Source organism: Macaca thibetana, chromosome 1 (genome assembly GCF_024542745.1).
Source record: "Macaca thibetana thibetana isolate TM-01 chromosome 1, ASM2454274v1, whole genome shotgun sequence".
Taxonomy (NCBI): domain Eukaryota; kingdom Metazoa; phylum Chordata; class Mammalia; order Primates; family Cercopithecidae; genus Macaca; species Macaca thibetana.
The window spans coordinates 91,957,180-91,975,094 of record NC_065578.1 but is presented as its reverse complement, the minus strand read 5'-3'; the positions used below and the strand labels follow the sequence as shown (position 1 = coordinate 91,975,094).

At 36.8% G+C, this 17,915-nt stretch overlaps 1 protein-coding gene across 6 annotated transcripts in view; it reads left to right on the top strand.

Annotated features, from left to right (window-relative positions):
• The window catches only part of EVI5 (ecotropic viral integration site 5), a 280,650-nt gene that overhangs the window by 187,235 nt on the left and 75,500 nt on the right, over positions 1-17,915 (top strand). For all 6 annotated transcript variants that reach the window (XM_050806911.1, XM_050806909.1, XM_050806893.1 and 3 more), the window contains 2 exons: positions 6,320-6,466; positions 8,622-8,717. In XM_050806911.1, the coding sequence (XP_050662868.1) occupies positions 6,320-6,466; positions 8,622-8,717 (243 nt within the window). The remainder of the gene's footprint in view (positions 1-6,319; positions 6,467-8,621; positions 8,718-17,915) is intronic.

The following is a 17,915-nucleotide window of genomic DNA, read 5'->3' as shown; positions in this document are numbered from 1 at the left end:
GAAGCTGGGAGACAGAATCCCTGAGTTCATCATTTTCTTTCATCACTTTGTCCAGTGAACTTAGGAGCAACCAACCAACTTCATTACATCCCTTGGTTCTCCACATATAGTGAACGGTATTATGTATAGAGTCACTAAATTGCTTGCCTCTCACAAATAGTAAATCAGGAGTGTCAAATGCACTTATTTTGCATAACTCTAAACAGTTCATGCCAAGAAGTATCAGTGTGCTTCATACTATTAGAAGTAGAGTCCTTAGCATTTTTAGGTCTTATCATATTAAGTAGCCAACTCCAGAAACCCCCAAACCAATGAAATAACTCCATCCTTAATATTCTGTTCCTCTAGAACCACTCCTGGTACCAATATCTGTATTAGTCAGGGTTCTCTGGAGGGACAGAACTAATAGGATATATACAGGAATAATATATATATATATATAAAACATATGTAATATGTTATATAATGTTATATAATATGTATGTTATATATAAATGCACATATATATAACTCCTATATATATATACATATACATATATATGTATATAGGAGTTTATTAAGTATTAACTTACACGATGGCAAGGTCCCACAATAGGCCATCTGCAAGATGGGGAGCAAGAAAAGCCAGTCTGAGTTCCAAAACTGAAGAACTTGAAGTCTGATGGTGGAGGACAGGAAGCATCCAGCATGGGACAAAGATGTAGGCTGGGAGGCTGGGCCAGTCTCTCCTTTTCACATTTTTCTGCCTGCTTTATATTGGCTGGCAGCTGATTAGATTGTGCCCACCAGATTAAGGGTGGATCTGCCTTTCCCATCCCACTGACTCAAATGTTAATCTCTTTTGGCAACACCCTCACAGATACACACGGGATCAATACTTTGTATCCTTCGATCCAATCAAGTTGACACTCAGTATTAACCATCACAGATATTTTTAACATCTGTGTCATATGTAATGCTGGTTCTGTTGATTGCTTTGTCTCTTGGGAGTGCTTTGTTTTTCCTTGCCTTTTGCTATGCTTTGTAATTTCTTTTTTTTTTTTTTTTTTTGAGACGGAGTCTTGCTCTGTCGCCCAGGCTGGAGTGCAGTGGCTGGATCTCAGCTCACTGCAAGCTCCGCCTCCTGGGTTTAGGCCATTCTCCTGCCTCAGCCTCCCAAGTAGCTGGGACTACAGGCGCCTGCCACCTCGCCTGGCTAGTTTTTTGTATTTTTTAGTAGAGACGAGGTTTCACCATGTTAGCCAGGATGGTCTCGATCTCCTGACCTCATGATCCGCCCGTCTTGGCTGCCCAAAGTGCTGGGATTACAGGCTTGAGCCACCGCGCCCGGCCCAGCTTTGTAATTTTTTTTGTTGAAGGCTGGATAGCTTATGTAGGACTGCGGACTAAGTCAAATAGTTTTTCTGCCTGGAAATGGGCACATTTTTCCTTCTGCTAGGCCTTTAATGTGGGAGATTGCAGTTAATATAGTCCAGAGATGGGCTGACTTTGAGGTTTGTTGTTTCTGTGGTTATCGTCAGTGCACCACAGGCTTCAAATTCCCTTAGCAATACCTTATTTTTCCCTTAGCAATACCTTATATTTAGAGTAGGAGCTGGTTTGCCAGAGGGATTTTGTGTCTTTAGGTCTTCCCTTTGCATAACACTTTAAAAGGGTCTGTCTTCAGCAGTATTCCATTTGTTACTTATTACAGAAGAGTTGGAGGGGCAACAGTGTTTTCTATTGTTCTGATGAAGTCTTAGTCTTAGGCACAGTGGCTAATGCCTATAATCCCCAGGACTTTGGGAGGCCCAGGCAGGAGGATCAGTTGAGGCCAGGAGCTTGAGACCAGCCTGGGCAACATAGTGAGACCTTGTCTCATATAAAAATTTTAAAAAATCAACCAGGCGTGGTAGTATGTGCCTGTAGTCCCAGCTACTTGAGAGGCTGAGGTGGGAGGATCGCTTGAGCCCAGGAGTTTGAGGCTGTAGTGAACTATAACACCACTGCAGTCCAGCCTAAGCCACTCCAGCCTAAACCACAAAGCAAGATCCTGTTTCTAAATTAAAAAAAAGAAATGGCCGGGCATGGTGGCTCACACCTGTAACCCCAGCACTTTGGGAGGCTGAGGTGGGTGGATCACCTGAGGTCAGGAGTTCGAGGCCAGCATGGTGAAACCCCATCTCTACTAAAAATACAAAAATTAGCCAGACGTGGTGGCGTACACCTGTAATCCCAGCTACTTGGGAGGCTGAGACAGGAGAATCACTTGAATCTGGGAGGCAGAGGTTGCAGTGAGCCAAGGTCGCACCATTGCACTCCAGCCTGGGCAACAAGAGTGAAACTCTGTGAAAAAAATAAATAAATAAAGTAAAAAATAAATAAATTCAGTCTTAGACTTCATTATGTCCTTTGATCTGGTGCATTTGGTCTTTAGTGCTCCTGCCTACCCCTAGATGTAGTCCTAGGCACAAAACGCAGTTCTGCCCTTCCCTAAGATGCAGTGGCTTTCACCAGTGCCCCAAAGACAATAGTTGGCCCTGATCCACACAGATTAAAGCATATATTCCCTAGAGGAGACAGGCAAAGTTTAGCACCTTCCCATAGTGACTGCTGTTCCCCTTCCTGAGTCCTGTATCATGAAGGTTTTTTTCTCAAGACTCTCACCAGTCTTTTTTGTGTGTACCTGTTGGAGTACCTGAAGAAAAGTGTGCAAGAGTTTATGAACTTAGGCTCTAAGTCTGCTGCCTCCTGAGCCTCCACACTGTCTAGCCAGCCAATACTTAGCTTCCACCAGTTTGATATTTATTCTAGCTGTATCATTCTTAGCTTGTGGCTGCATCTGCTCTGCCCCAGGTGAGAAAGTGCTTAAATCCCATTGCATCTCTCCTGGGAGGCTCTGGGGTTGAACTTAGAGTTTGGCTGGCTTTTTTTCTTTTCCTTTCTTTTTTTTTTTTTTTGAGATGGAGTGGAATGATCTCGGCTCGCTGCAACTTCCGCCTCCCAGGTTCAAGCAATTCTTCTGCCTCAGCCTCCTGAGTAGCTGGGACTACAGGCGCCCACCACCACGTCTGAGTAATTTTTTTTTTTTTTTTTTTTTTTTTTTTGTATTTTTAGTAGAGACAGGGTTTCACCGTGTTAGCCAGGATGGTTTCGATCTCCTGACCTTGTGATCTGCCTGCCTCAGCCTCCCAAAGTGCTGGGATTACAGGTGTGAGCCACTGTGCCCGGCCCACTTTCTTAAAGTAAATTTAGTTTTTTCTTGTGTGATAGTTTAGCTCAGTATACTACTATAGGGTGAAGTTTCTTTTTTAAGCATTATGAATTTTTGCTGTTGAAATATCTGCTAGACATTTCATTACCCTTCCTTTATAGGTCTCAGTTTTTCCCTTGATTTGCCTCTTTAGCATTCTAAGTTTTGTTACAGTGTATCTTGGTAGGGATTTATTTGTTTTTATCCTGGTTGGAACTAATCGTGTTTCCTAAAGTGTAGATTTATATCTTTTGTTTCTTAAATTGTAAAAAATTCTCAGCTATTACCATCTCTTAAACCATCGTATCTCACCTTTTTTTTACTATTTATCCTGCAACCCCTATTAGGTTTGGACCTATTTTGGACCTTATTCTCTTTTCTGTGTCTAATGACCTCTTCTGGGACACTAATTATTTTTTCAGTACAGCTAATCTCCAGTCTAACCCATTCATTGAATTCAGTGGCTGTATTTATAGAAATTTTCTTTGGTTATTTTTCTGATTTGCTTAATGTTTTTTTGATAGTGACTTGTTCTTTGCTTATGTTTTGGCATCTTCCTTTTATGTCATTAATATTGTAATTTTAAACATAACCTATGTTATATAAAGTCCTATAATTTTTTATCTTTAGAGTTCTTAAAATATTTTTTTTTCTGCTGTCTCTCACTCATGGTCAATAATTGGGTTTCATGTGTATTATTTATCAACCATAATGTGGAATTATGGTCTTGTGTTCAAGGATGCAGGGAGGGGTTTTATCTGTGGAAATTTATTTGCAACTTATGTCAAAGATGTGTCCCTCTGAAGTGTAGTTATTTGTTTTGATGGTAGCAGGTAAGACAGTAAAAAGAGGCTGTGATACATTTTGAATACAGTGCTAAGAAGTTTACTTAATTTTGTAGACAGACTTATTTGTTGATTCAAAATGAGAAAGAGGCCAGGTGCAGTGACTCCTGCCTGTGATTGCAGGATTTTGGGAGACCAAGATGGGAGGATCACTTGAGTTCAGGAGTTCAAGGCTGGCCTGAGCAACATAGCAAGACCTCATCTCTACTAAAAATTAAAAAAATTATCTGGGCGTGGCAGCACATGCCTGTGGTCCCAGCTATTCAGGAGGCCGAGGTGGGAGGATAGCTTGAGCCTGGAAGATTGAAGCTACAAGTGAGCTATGATTGTGCCTCTGTTCTCTAGCCTGGGCAACACAGCAAGCTCCTGTGAGATGATATCTTAAAAAAAAAAAAAAAAAAGAATGAGAAAGACTACAGTATGTGTTACAGGAAGATAAGTAAAAGTAAAGATAAAGAAAGTTTTAAGTGGTTGAACATTTTGGAGTTTACATCTGTTAGATGACCTACATTTTTTCATTAAAACTAGAGGCAGGGTCTTTTTCATAGGGTGAGGTAAAGTAGGTATAATAATGGCAACAACTGAACATTTATTAAGTATCTAAAATTTCCTGGGTGCAGTGGCTCACGCCTGTAATCTCCCAGCACTTTGGGAGGCTGAGGCAGGTGGATTACTTGAGGTTAGGAGTTCAAGATCTGCCTGGCCAACATGGTGAAATCCTGTCTCTGCTAAAATACAAAAATTAGCCGGGCATAGTGGTGGATGCCTGTAATCCCAGCTACTTGGGAGGCTGAGGCAGGAGAATCACTTGAACCCAGGAGGTGGAGGTTGCAGTGAGCAAAGGTCATGCCACTGCACTCTTGCCTGGGCAGCAAAGTGAGACTCTTGTCTCAAAAAAATGAAATGAAATGACATGACATGACATGACATGATTGTATGAGACTGCTTTCATAAACTTTTCTCTCATAATCTAATCTTCACAACGTAGCCTCAAAAGGCAAGTAATACTATCTCTACTGAAATTTGGTAGGATTAAATAACTTGGCCAAGGTTTAAGAACTGTTAAAGGAGAAGTTAGATTTTTACTTCTTTCTGCTATGAAAGTCCCTACTGTTTCTTTCAGGCCTCTGATAGAGTAATTTAGGATTGAGAGAATTCAGGCTGGGTCATACCTGAGTGTGAAAACTATCTCATGTTAGTTCAAGGTCTATATGTTTTTTTAAGCACATTCTGTAATTATAATACAATAAACAGCTAGGATTTATTGCTACATATTAGGCCCTGTTACACGTATTATCTCATTTAATTCTGAAGACACCAAAATGAGGAATAGAAAGTATTTTATGTGCATTTTTCAAATAAGGAAATAGAGACTCAGAGATATTAGCTTGTTTGCTTAATGACCAAATATTAAAACCAGAATTCAAAATCTGTGCTTCATCAAAAGAGACTGTGCTAGACATTGAGAGCATGTAGAAATACACATAGGCCATATTGTGTGACATCAGGTTTACAGCCCAATAAATAGTGATGGTACCTTTTTTTTTCCTTTCCTTTTTTTTTTTCTTTTTGAGACAGAGTCTTGTTGTTACCCAGGCTGGAGTGCAGCTGCGTGATCTCAGCTCACTGCAACCTCCACTTCCTGGGTTCAAGTGATTCTTGTGCCTTAGCCTCCCAAGTAACTGGGATTACAGACATGTACCACCACACCCGACTAATTTTTGTATTTTTAGTAGAGACAGGTTTCACCATTTTGGCCAGGCTGGTCCTAAACTCCTGGCCACAAGTGATTTGCCCACCTTGGTCTTGAATGCTGGGATTAGAGGCATGAGCCACTGTGCTAGGCATGATGGTACCTTTTGACTGGTTGTGCTTTCTTTCCAGAACTGGAAAGAGGAATTAAACTCACCATTCCTCTATCTATCCACTTTGTACTCCCATTGCCAATCTTAGGAATGCCTTCAAGTTGTATATAAGCATTTTTATAGTTTACAGCTATTTTTTGTATAAATGGTATATTGAGCTATAATGAGAATTTCTAATATTGACAGTATGCATTCCTTTGGATGACTTGATTTTAAAGGCAGTTTTATCGTATTTTTTAAAGTTGATTTGTTGAATAACACTGACCTAATAACTAGTAACATTTTTAATAGTGTTGTGATATAAAATGGATAGGTAATTTTTTTTAATTTTTAGGTCTTGTAACTATAGTCTGAGTATTTATATTTCTGATTATTAGAACCAGATCAATAGTAACCATCTTCGAAGAGCAGAACAAGAGGTGGTTAGCCTACAGGAGAAAGTGCAGTATCTTTCTGCACAGAACAAAGGACTCCTTACTCAGTTAAGTGAAGCAAAGCGCAAACAAGCAGAGATTGAATGCAAGGTAAATATGTCAATTAACTGATTTTGTTTTTTGTCAATATAATAATGCCTTTTTTGTGTTTGTCTTATTGTGATTAGATTATCTTAAAAACAAAACAAAAAAGCGTGTCCTATTTTCTACTTTTCCTGAACTTGTTTTGGTAGTTGCTGTCAGACCAGGTTAGCTCATCTTGCTTCTGGGGTGGATTTCAGTCAAGAAACATTTTCAGTCACTTCCTTGGTTAATTTAATTTCCTGGATTGGCATTTACTAGTATCTCTTTACAGTTTTTCTTTTGACTGGTAACCCTTTAAAACCGGAGCTTTTAATGGTTTGATCAAAAAAGGTGGGTCATTTAGAGAGCTTAGGGCTCCTCTGCTTTGATTGTTATCTTATTAGTGGGCAGTTAACATTGATACATGTTTTCTGGATAGATTAGAGAGCAAGAGAAATGTGTATGTACCAGTGTGTTGGCAAAAATGGGTATATTACCCATTATTATTTTAATCAGTTATATACTTTTACTTTTTTGTGAGGTGTTTGGATTCAAAAAGCATCAAAAGGATTTGAATGCAAGTACATTCTTTCCTGAAATAAATTTACAGTATAGCGGTGGTGAGAGAGTGGGGAAAGGCACGGAGATAGAAGGAGAGGAGGGAGGGTTTGCTCTGTGTGTGTGTGTGTGTGCGTGAAATAACTATAAAGAAATGACTGTAGACTCAGCATTAGAATGGATTACTAAAGGCAAGTTATGGGATTTTAAAAAAATAAACTAGGCATCCACCTTTCCATGGTGAGATAGCAGGAATGATACCCTTTAAAGATTCCAGCCTTATTATATAAGAAATAAGACTTTTGATGGCACATATAAAGCTGTAATTCCATCAACTTATTCTGGTGTCATTAAAAACCAAGAGTGAAGCTTGAATGGTTTATCAGTGTCACTGAAATCCAGAGATGAAATTACATCCTTATAAATATGCATGGCTGTTACAATGTATACTGACAGAAATCTGTAGGCAGTACTGAAATTCATACTAAAGCACAGTCACTTTTGAAGGATATGACTAAACTAATTTATAAATAAAATAATATTAAATGAGGTTGTATCAATCTGATTTGTCATACCAATATCTGATTGAGTTTTTATGATGCTAAATTATCTGTGTTGACATCTTGTCGATAACTAAATTTAATCTTTTATTTATTATTGATGTTAGTTTTCCGTAAACATATTTTGATAACGGTGTTACTAGATTTAATATTGCTCCTCAAATGCCCTAGTACCTGTTGAGAAAAGTAAAGTGTTCTTTGGAAATAAATATTTAAGGAACTTACTGTTGAAAATAATAATTTTCTTTGAACTTGTCTAAGTAATGGGCTCAGATTTAGAATATTAGAGGATTTTATGAACTAATATGGGATTTTATTTAATTTTTAATTGTTCATTAATACCTCTGTGAAGTATGTTACAGATGCAGACTCTGATATCTCCCCGGTGTTTAAGCTGTGTGTTAATTTATTCAATCTTTCATAATGCCTTTGCAGATTTTGAGAATGACCAATGTATTGTTACCCTAGCACCTAGTACATTCTGATTAAATGTGTATATTTTGCCCTGTTATGTTGGAATGATTCAGGAACAAAGTTAATTTTTCAAGAATGCCAGTCCTTGAATTATATAAATCTGATTCATTTTTGTTTAGTATTATAAGATTATAGCTTATGATTAACTTATAATTATTAAAGCTTTTTTATTTTTTGTGTAAAATGTGTGGATATTATTTATAATATTAATGTTATTTTCCCTCTCAACTTAATTTGAATGTTCTCCCTTAAAGTTGAGATATTACAAGCCTATGAACTCCAGTTTCAAAATGCAGAACACTCTAAAACCCTAGAGTTTTTTCATAAATTTCACACAAATTCCTTTGTAGGCGAAACTTAAAATTTGAATTGATATATGGCCATTTATAATTGTTATTTATTCCACTTGATGTGAACATTTGTGTCTCACTGCTTCATTGTATGCAGTGAGCATATTGTTTCACTATGGATGCTGCCTTAGACCCTGCTAGATAATACTAATGTATGGTTTATGCCTCCTATTACTTTTCTAAAATCTGAATTCCAAACACACCTGGTTTATTTTGTTTTGGTTTGGTTTACCACACTAGAATAAGGAAGAAGTGATGGCTGTGAGGCTCCGGGAAGCAGATAGTATAGCTGCTGTGGCTGAACTACGACAACACATTGCTGAGCTTGAAATCCAGGTATCATATGAAAATAATAAAGTACATGTAAAAATATGGTTTCTTCTATCCTCTTTGTCTGAACAGTAACTTAGTCTTTATCTTCATGACTGTGATTCTTTTTTCAATAATCATTCATTTCCAACTTTATTTTTTTTATGGTGGTAAAATAGACATAACACTTACTATTTTAAAGTATACAGTTCTGTGGCATTAAGTGTACTTGACATTGTTGTGCAGCCATCACCACCATCCATTTCCAGAACTTTTTCATCCTCCCTAACTGAACCTCTTTGCCCATTAAATACTAACTTCCCATTCCCCCAGCAACTGGCAACCACCAGCAACTGGAAACCACCATTCTACTTTGTCTCTATGAATTTGACCACTCTGGTTACCTCATGTAAGTGGAATCATACAATACAGTCATATGCTGCATAAGGACATTTCAATGAGACAACATATATGATGATGGTCCCACAGGATGATAATGAAGCTGAAAAATTCCTGTTTTCTAGTGACTATAGTCATCATTATGTTATAGTGCAACACATTACTCGTGTGTTTGTGATGAGGCTGGTATAAACAAACCCACTGCACTGCCACTCTTATAAAAGTATAGTACATACAGTTGTGTATAGCACATAATACTTGATAATAAATGACTATGTTACTGGTTCGTATGTTTACTATACTATTTGTTGTTTTGCTATACTATTATTGCTATTTTACAGTCTACTTCTACTTATACAAAAAAACAGTTAACTCTAAGACAGTCTCAGATCCTTCAGGAGGTTTTCCAGAAGGCATTGTTTTCATAGGAGATGACAGCTTCATGCGTGTTACTGTCCCTGAAGACCTTCCAGTGGGACAAGATGTGGAGGTTGAAGATAGTGATATTGGTGGTGCTGACCCTGTGTAGGCCTAAGCTAATATGTGTGTTTGTATCTTAGTTTTTAACACAAATGTTTTAATTTTTTTTTTTTTTTTTTTTTTTTAGTTTTTGTTTTTTTTGAGACAGGATCTCACTCTGTTGCCCAGGCCAGAGTTTAGTGGCACAGTCATAGCTCACTGCAGACTCCAACTCCTGGTTCAAGCAGTCCTCATCAGCTTCCCCAGTACCTGGGACTACAGGCACACATGACCACGCCCAGCTTATTTTTTTATTTATTTAGTAGCAATGAGGTCTCACTTTGTTGGCCAGGCTGGTTTCGAACTCCTGGGCTTAAGTGATCCGCCCACCTCTGCCTCCCACAGTGCTTGGATTACAAGCATGAGCCACCGCGCCCAGCCTTAATTTTTTTTTAACTTAAAAAAATTTTTTGTTCATCAGGCACAGTGGCTTATGCCTGTAATCCCAGCACTTTGGGAGACTGAGGGGGGCAGATCACTTGAGCCCAAGAGTTTGAAACCAACCTGGCCAACAAAGTGAGACTCTGTCTCTACAAAAAATACAAAATAAAATTAGGTGGACCTGGTGGTGCACTATAGTCCCAGTCCTAGCTACTCAGGAGGCTGAGGTGGGTGGGTTGCCTGAGCCTGGAAGGTCAAGGCTGTAGTAAGCCATGATCACACCACTGCGCTCCAGCCTGGGCCACAGAGTAAGACCCTGTTTCAAAAAATATATTTACTAAAAATAAAAATTAAAAATAGAAAAAAGCTTACAGAATAAATATATAAAAAAGAAAATATTTTATACACCTGTACAATATGTTTGCTAAGCTAGATGTTATGAGAGTCAAAAAGTTTAAAAAACTGAATTTATAAAGTTATAGTAAGTGATAGTTAATTTATTATTGAAAGAAAAACCATTTTTTATAATTTAGTGTAGCCTAACTATACAATGTTTATAAAGTTTACAGTAGTGTCATGTCCTAGGCCTTCACATTCACTCACCACTTACTTACTAACTCAACTAAAGCAACTTCCAGTCCTGCAAACTTCATTCTTGGTAAGTGCTCTATACGGGTATACCATTTTTTATCTTTTATAACATACTTTTCCTGTGCCTTTTCTGTGTTTAGATACGCAAATACTGACCATTGTGTTATAGTTGCCTACAGTGCCCAGTGCAGTAACATGCTGTGCAGGTTTGTAGCCTAGGAGCAATAGGCTATTCCATGTAGCCTAGGTTTGCAGGAAGCTATACCATGTAGGTTTGTGTAAGTGCACTCCATGGTGTTTGCATGATGAAATTGCCTAACGATGCATTTCTCAGAACACATCCCCATTGTTAAGAGGTATGTGACTGTATTTGTCCTTTTGTGACTGGCTTATTTCACTTAATGTTCTCAGTGTTCATCCATGTTATAGTGTATGTACAAATTTTCTTCATTTTTAAAGCTGAATAATATTCCATTGTATGTATATACACGTTTTTTGTCTATTCATTCATTGATGACATTTAGGGTGCTTCCATGTTTCAGCTATTGTGAATAATGCTGCTATGAACACAGGTGTACAAATTTCTGTTCAGGTCCCTGCTTTTACTTCTTTTGAGTACATAGAAGTGGAATTGCTGGATCATATAGTAATTGTTTAATTTTTTAAGAAATTGCCACACCATTTTCCACAGAATCTATACGATTTTACATTTCTACCAGCAATGCATGAGGATTTCATTGTTTTCCACATTTTCACCAACACTTGTTAATTTTCTGTTGTTGTTTTTATAATTACCATCCTAATGGGTGTGAAGTGGTATCTCATTGTGGTTTTGATTTGCATTTCCCTGATGATTTGCTGTGTTGGGCATACTTTCATGGGCTTATTTCGCATTTATGTATCTTCTTTGGATAAATGGCTATTCAGGTCCTTTGCTTAATTGAACCAGGTTGTTTGTTGTTTTTGTTGTTGAGTTATAGGAGTTATTTATATATTCTCAATATCCCTTTCTTATCAGATATATGGTTTGCAAATATTTTCTCCCATTACGTTTGTTGCCTTTTCTCTGTTGATAGTGTTTTTATCACAAAAGTTTTTAATTGTGCTGAATCAACTTACCTGGGGTTTTTTTTTTTTTTTTTTTTTTTGGTGTTGTTGACTGTGCTCCAGGTCCATTTTTTAGTGAAAATTCATCATATTTTGATATTATAAAACTATCTTCAAAAGAAAATTCAAAGCTTTAAAAATAAATATGTTTTTACAGGGCACAGTAGCTCACACCTGTAATCCCAGTGCTTTGAGAGGCCAAGGTCAGGGGATTGCTGGAGGTCAGGAGTTCAAGACCAGCCTGGGCAATAGAGTAAGACCCTGTCTCTACAAAACAATTTTAAAAAATTAGCTGGGGGCATGATAGTACACTCCTATAGCCCTTGCTACTTGGAAGGCTAAGGTGGAACGATCCCTTGAGGCCAGAAGTAGGAGTTCCACATTACAGTGAGCTGTGATCAAACCACTGCACTCCAGTCTTGAGTGACAGAGTGAGACCTTGTCTCTAAAATAAATTTTTTAAATAAAAGTAAATGTGTTTTGTCACTTCTTATGCCTTACTTCTTCTTGTATAATATGATAAAAGTGTTAAGTTTTCCCTGTGGATGAAATATTATGTTTAAAGTCTGTCTTTCAAAGTTTTTAATTATATTGTACTCCAAGTCACAATAGTCTTTGCTGCAACATCTAGAATTTTCTTCCCACCTGAAATTTCCTTTTGTCCTTAAATTTCAATTTAAAATGTAGTTGATTTCCAAACTTACATATTATATTATAGCCTCATCTTTTAATCTGGATCAAAGGTAACCACAACACATTATGATTTGTATGTTTATAAAAAGGTATCCTTTATGTTCTGCTGGTAGTAATCCCCATAAAGTGCACATATTCAGGAAAACCTCAAATATGAACTAACTGCATAATATATTTGTAATTAGTTTGTTTCAATCATGCTATCATATGTGATTTTAGCATTAGTCTGTACTTTTCTAACATCAAGAAAATCGTAAGAATTTACCACATTTCTATACATCTTAGTCACAGAATAGTAAGATTTAAATAACTCTTTTTGTTGATTCTGAAATAGTTATTAAAATGAAGAACCTGGCATGCAGGATTTTTGTTTAAAATGAAATATGATATGCGTTACAGTATTTTTGAAAAATAGAAAATTCATGGAATTTTTTTTTTTAACGTCTTCCAATCCTTTACCCCTATCCCTGCATCTAGCCCCTGGTAACCACCATTCTACTCTGTACTTTTGAGTTCAGCTTTTTGTATCCCACATGTGAGATCACGCAGTGTTTGTCTTTCTGAGCCTAGCTTATTTCACTTAATGTTCTCCACGCTCATTCATGTTGTTGTGAATGACAGAATTTCCTTCCTTTTTAAGACTGAATAATATTCCATTGTGTGTATGTGCACCACTTTTTCTTTATTCATTCATCCACTGATTGACATTTAGGTTGGTTGCATGTGTTGGCTATTGTGAATAATGCAGTGAACATGGGAGTGCAAATATCGTTTCAACATACTGATTTCATTTCCTTTGGATATATACCCAGTAGTAGAATTGTTAGATCATATCATCTGTTTTTAATTTTTTGAGGATTTAGATTTCTACCCACAGTGTGTAAGAGTTCCCTTTCCACCACATCCTCTCTAGCACTTGCTATCTTTCATCTTTTTGATAATGGCCATTCTAACAGGTGTGAGGTGATAGAATTGTTACTGTTATTACAGTAGGGGTATATTATCATCAGCTGGCTCTTGATAAAGTGATCACTGGAATCCTAATTGCCAAATTTGTTGCTATTTTTTCAGTATTTGCCTGCTCATGCTTATTGCATTTGTTGTTGACCATTTCATCCTCCTCGCATTCTCACCTCCCCTAACTTTGCTACCACCACTTACTTTTGACTCTGTTCTTTCTTGTTAAACTGTTGTTTACAGTCATCTTTATCAGTTGTGGATGTGTGTATTCCTCTGAAATCCAAGGTTTTGGCTTTTACAAACTATACCCGAATGAAGGGTCTCACTTACGTGGCTTCAGGAGCCGTCTTTACCAGGGTTCCCCAACCCCCAGGCCACAGACAGGTATCAGTCCATGGCCTGTTAGGAACTGGGCTGCACAGCAGGAGGTGAGCGGGCAACCAGCAGCATACTGCCTGAGCTCCGCCTCCTGTCAGATCAGTGGTGTCATTAGATTGTCACAGGAGCACAAATCCTATTGTGAACTGCACATGCCAGGGATCTCGGTTGCACTCTCCTTATGAGAGAATCTAATGCCTGATGATCTGAGGTGGAAGAGTTTCATCCTGAAACCATTCTCCTACCTCTCTATGGAAAAATTATCTTCCACGAAATCTGTCCCTAGTACCAAAAAGGTTGGGGACCACTAATCGTTGCAACAGTGAATCATAATTTATCTCTAGCCCTAGCCTGTTTCCCCTTACCAATAATTTTCTAAATGGTTTAATAATTTAAAAATTATGAAACATGATGTACAGAAAAGTTAATAAAACAAAGTTACATTATATGTGTAAAAATATTATACGTAAAACTTCTAACCAAGTTTAAGACAGACAAAATTGCCTGTACTCAAGAAGTCTATCCAATCACACCCTGTTCCCTATCCTGGACTTTTATGACAATCACTCTTTTGCCTTTCCTTATAATTGTGTCATCTTTCTATACATTTCTGATCTATACAGTTAGTTTTCCCAGCTTCTCAGTTTTGCAGAGTCATATGGGATATTTTATGTCTTCTTGTTCAACATTATTTTTGTAAAAATCATTTTGTTGTTGTACATATTTCATTTTTTAAAATATATCACAATGTATTCATTTTACTATTAGAAGATGTTTGGGAATTTCCAGGTTGGGAATGTTACAAATAATATGGTGATTATGAACACTCTTATTGTGCGTAAGTTTCTCTAGCGTGTATACCAAAGTGTGAAATTGCCGCATTGTACAGCTTGCAAATCTTCAACTTTATTTTCCAAATTGCTTGTGGTAGTTTAAACTCCCAACAGCTGCATGTTGAAGTTCTTGTTATTCCACACCCTTCCAATACTTGGTGGTGTCACATGATTTAATTTTTGCCAATCTGGTGATATTTCACTGTGTTTTTCGTTTTCATTTTCTTGATTACTAAGGATGTTGGCCATTTTGGATTTCCGTTTTTGTAAAGTGCCTGTTAATGTCTTTTGTTTATATTTTTCTATTAGGTTGTCTTTTTCTTATGGATATGGAGTTATTTATATATTGATGTTATATGTTGCAAATAGCTACTACCACTCTGTAACTTGTCCTGTTGTTATTTTTCCTTTATTGTGTCTTTTGATGAGTAGACCAGTAGTTTTAATGGGCACTGAACCATTCTACGTGGAAGCAGTACAGAAACTTTGAATTTAACATGTTTAAAATCAGATGTGTTCCAAAATGTTTTCCTTATTGTATATTTCAAGTCTTTATTAAAGGATCATCTCTTACAAAAATCAGCCAGGCGTGGTGGCAGACACCTATAATCCCAGCTACCTGGGAGGCTGAGACAGGAGAATCCCTTGAACCCAGGAGGCAGAGGTTGTGGTGAGCTGAGATCATGCCACAGCACCCCAGCCGGGGTGACAGAATGAGACTCCATCTCAAAAAAACAAACAAATAAAAACCCCAAAAAAGGAAACAAAATAAAAGATCATCTCTTATCAAATATTTCAACCTACTGGTAATCTCACTTACTCTTTCTTACCCTCTAGCGTATGTACCAAGGGTGTATATGTAAGGCATGCAAATTTTCAGTTTTAGCAGCTAACATTATTTCACAAAGTGCTTGTGCTAGTTTTTCTTTCCCATCAACCTGTTAGCTATTGTAGATTAGCCTTCAGATAATTCTCAATAAGAGTTCGTACAGGTTAAAGTGTATCGCCCAACTCTTCAATCTTTCAAAATAGAAAAGTCTTAAGTAAGTAAAAAACTAAATAAAAGGTAATTTGAGTCATTTTTCAAACTTTTTTGAGTCTTCAATAACATTTCTCTTCTCCCTACCACTCCATTAGTTCATCTGCTTATCCTTTACCTGAACCTTTGTTGTAACCCCCCTTCCAGTTTCCTTTTCTCCAGCTTCAGCTCTTCTGTAAATTACAAAAGCTGTCTCTCTAAAACATAGAAATTTCATTGACTGCTTTTTAAATACCAAATCATATCAAAACTCCTTAGCATCCTTTTTATTATTGCCCAAACTGAATTTCTAGCTTCATCTCTCACCATTATCTCCCTATCCTCATCCCCCACACTTACATGCTGTATTCTACCCACTGTAAATTATCCTATTCCTGCACCTATCACATTCTTTCAAAATTCTGTGCCATTCTGCATGTTGCTGTGTCTTCCTAAATTGCTGTATTTTTCTGAACTTCCTACTCCTGTACTTTTGAAGTATTTCTGTTTCTCTTTCAGGTCTTACGACTGAGTGCTTTTTGGCTTTCTGTTAATTTGCTTAGTAAATGAGTTTTCAGTAGATGTCTTAAACAGGCTTCAATATTTAATTATATGTATATCTCTATATAGATACAGATGTATAGAGGTATATTTTTAATGCAGATTAAGATTCATAAATAGATCTTTCATTAAAACCTGAAACTTTTTTCAGTTATCAAAGTAATATATTTTAGGTTATTTCTTAGTCATGGAAATATATTAGATCATTTTCAAGTTCCACTAGGGGGAGAACTCAACTTAGTCTAAGATTTATGTACTTCAGATCTCTTCAGATTAAGTCTTCCAATTACTGGTACTCTCTTGTGAGTAAAATTTTTTTGCACAAATTGAATTCTCTCAAACTCTTCTTTTAATAAATTATATTATTATTTAATCTGTTATTCATATAATTAAAGCCTGCTTTTTACTGTAGCTATGAAAATTATACTTTTGTAAACATCTTATTTCGATGAGAAAATACATTAGATGAAGAAATACTCATTTTTATAAATACTATAACATTGTAATATATAGATACTTATATATAGATTATAGTATATCTATATATATACTACGTAGTATATAGATATAGGTAGACTTAAATTTATTAAATTTATTTTCAAAGATTATTCAGTCTACTTAGAATTTTTAGGTCTAATTTAAGATTTACCATCTACTGCCATGTTATTATTCTGACATATCTACATCTGTAATCTAATTATATTGTTTATAATAATGCCTCCTCCACCACCCTGTCTTTGTTGGAGCTGTTTTGTATTTGTGTCTTACAGTGAACTTAACCATTTTTAAGTGTAGCAGCTTTCAAATTTTAGACATTTTCCTAGAACTGTTTTTAGAAGTTACTGTTACCTAGTTTTCTTCTCTAAATGAATGACAATTACTTATTGGTGGGTTTTTTGCTATAAAATTATTACACTGTTCTGTAATGCTCAGTTGGGAACAGAGTATACAACCTGTAAAATTAAGGAGTTGAATTCTAAGGTTCTATCACATACAAAACAATATTATACCTTGTATAGCATTTAAATATTTTTGACAATTCTGAGTTACCATGAATTTTAATTATTATATACTCATCTCACTCTATTAATACCTCTATGACTTTCTTTCTTTCTTTCTTTCTTTTTTGAGACAGAGTCTCACTCTGTTGCCCAGGCTGGAGTGCAGTGGCACGATCTCGGCTCACTACAAGCTCCGCCTCCCGGGTTCACGCCATTCTCCTGCCTCAACCTCCTGAGTAGCTGGGACTACAGGCGCCTGCCAACACGCCTGGCTAATTTTTTGTATTTTTTTTTTAGTAGAGACGGGGTTTCACCGTGTTAGCCAGGATGGTCTCAATCTCCTGACCTCGTGATCCGCCTGCCTTGGCCAAAGTGCTGGGATTACAGGCGAGAGCCACCGTGCCCGGCCACCTTGTGACTTTCACTTTGGCCAAATTTTTACCTTAAATAACTTCCTATTCTAGTTACTAGACTCTTATGTTGCTTTATTTTTTCTTCATAACAATTATTACTTTTTTCATAAATTATACATATTTTTATTTTTTATTTTTATTTTAGATGTGGGGGTACATGTGAAGGTTTGTAGATAAACACATGTCGTGGGGGTTTGTTGTACATATTATTACATCACCCAGGTATTAAGCTCAGTACCCAATAGTTATCTTTTCTGTTCTTCTCCCTGTTCCCCCCCTTCTTCCTCAACATATTTTTATTTTTAATTGTCCACATTCCCCACTAGAGCATAAGCTCCATGGGAGTGCAAGAGTGGAATTTTTGTCTGTCT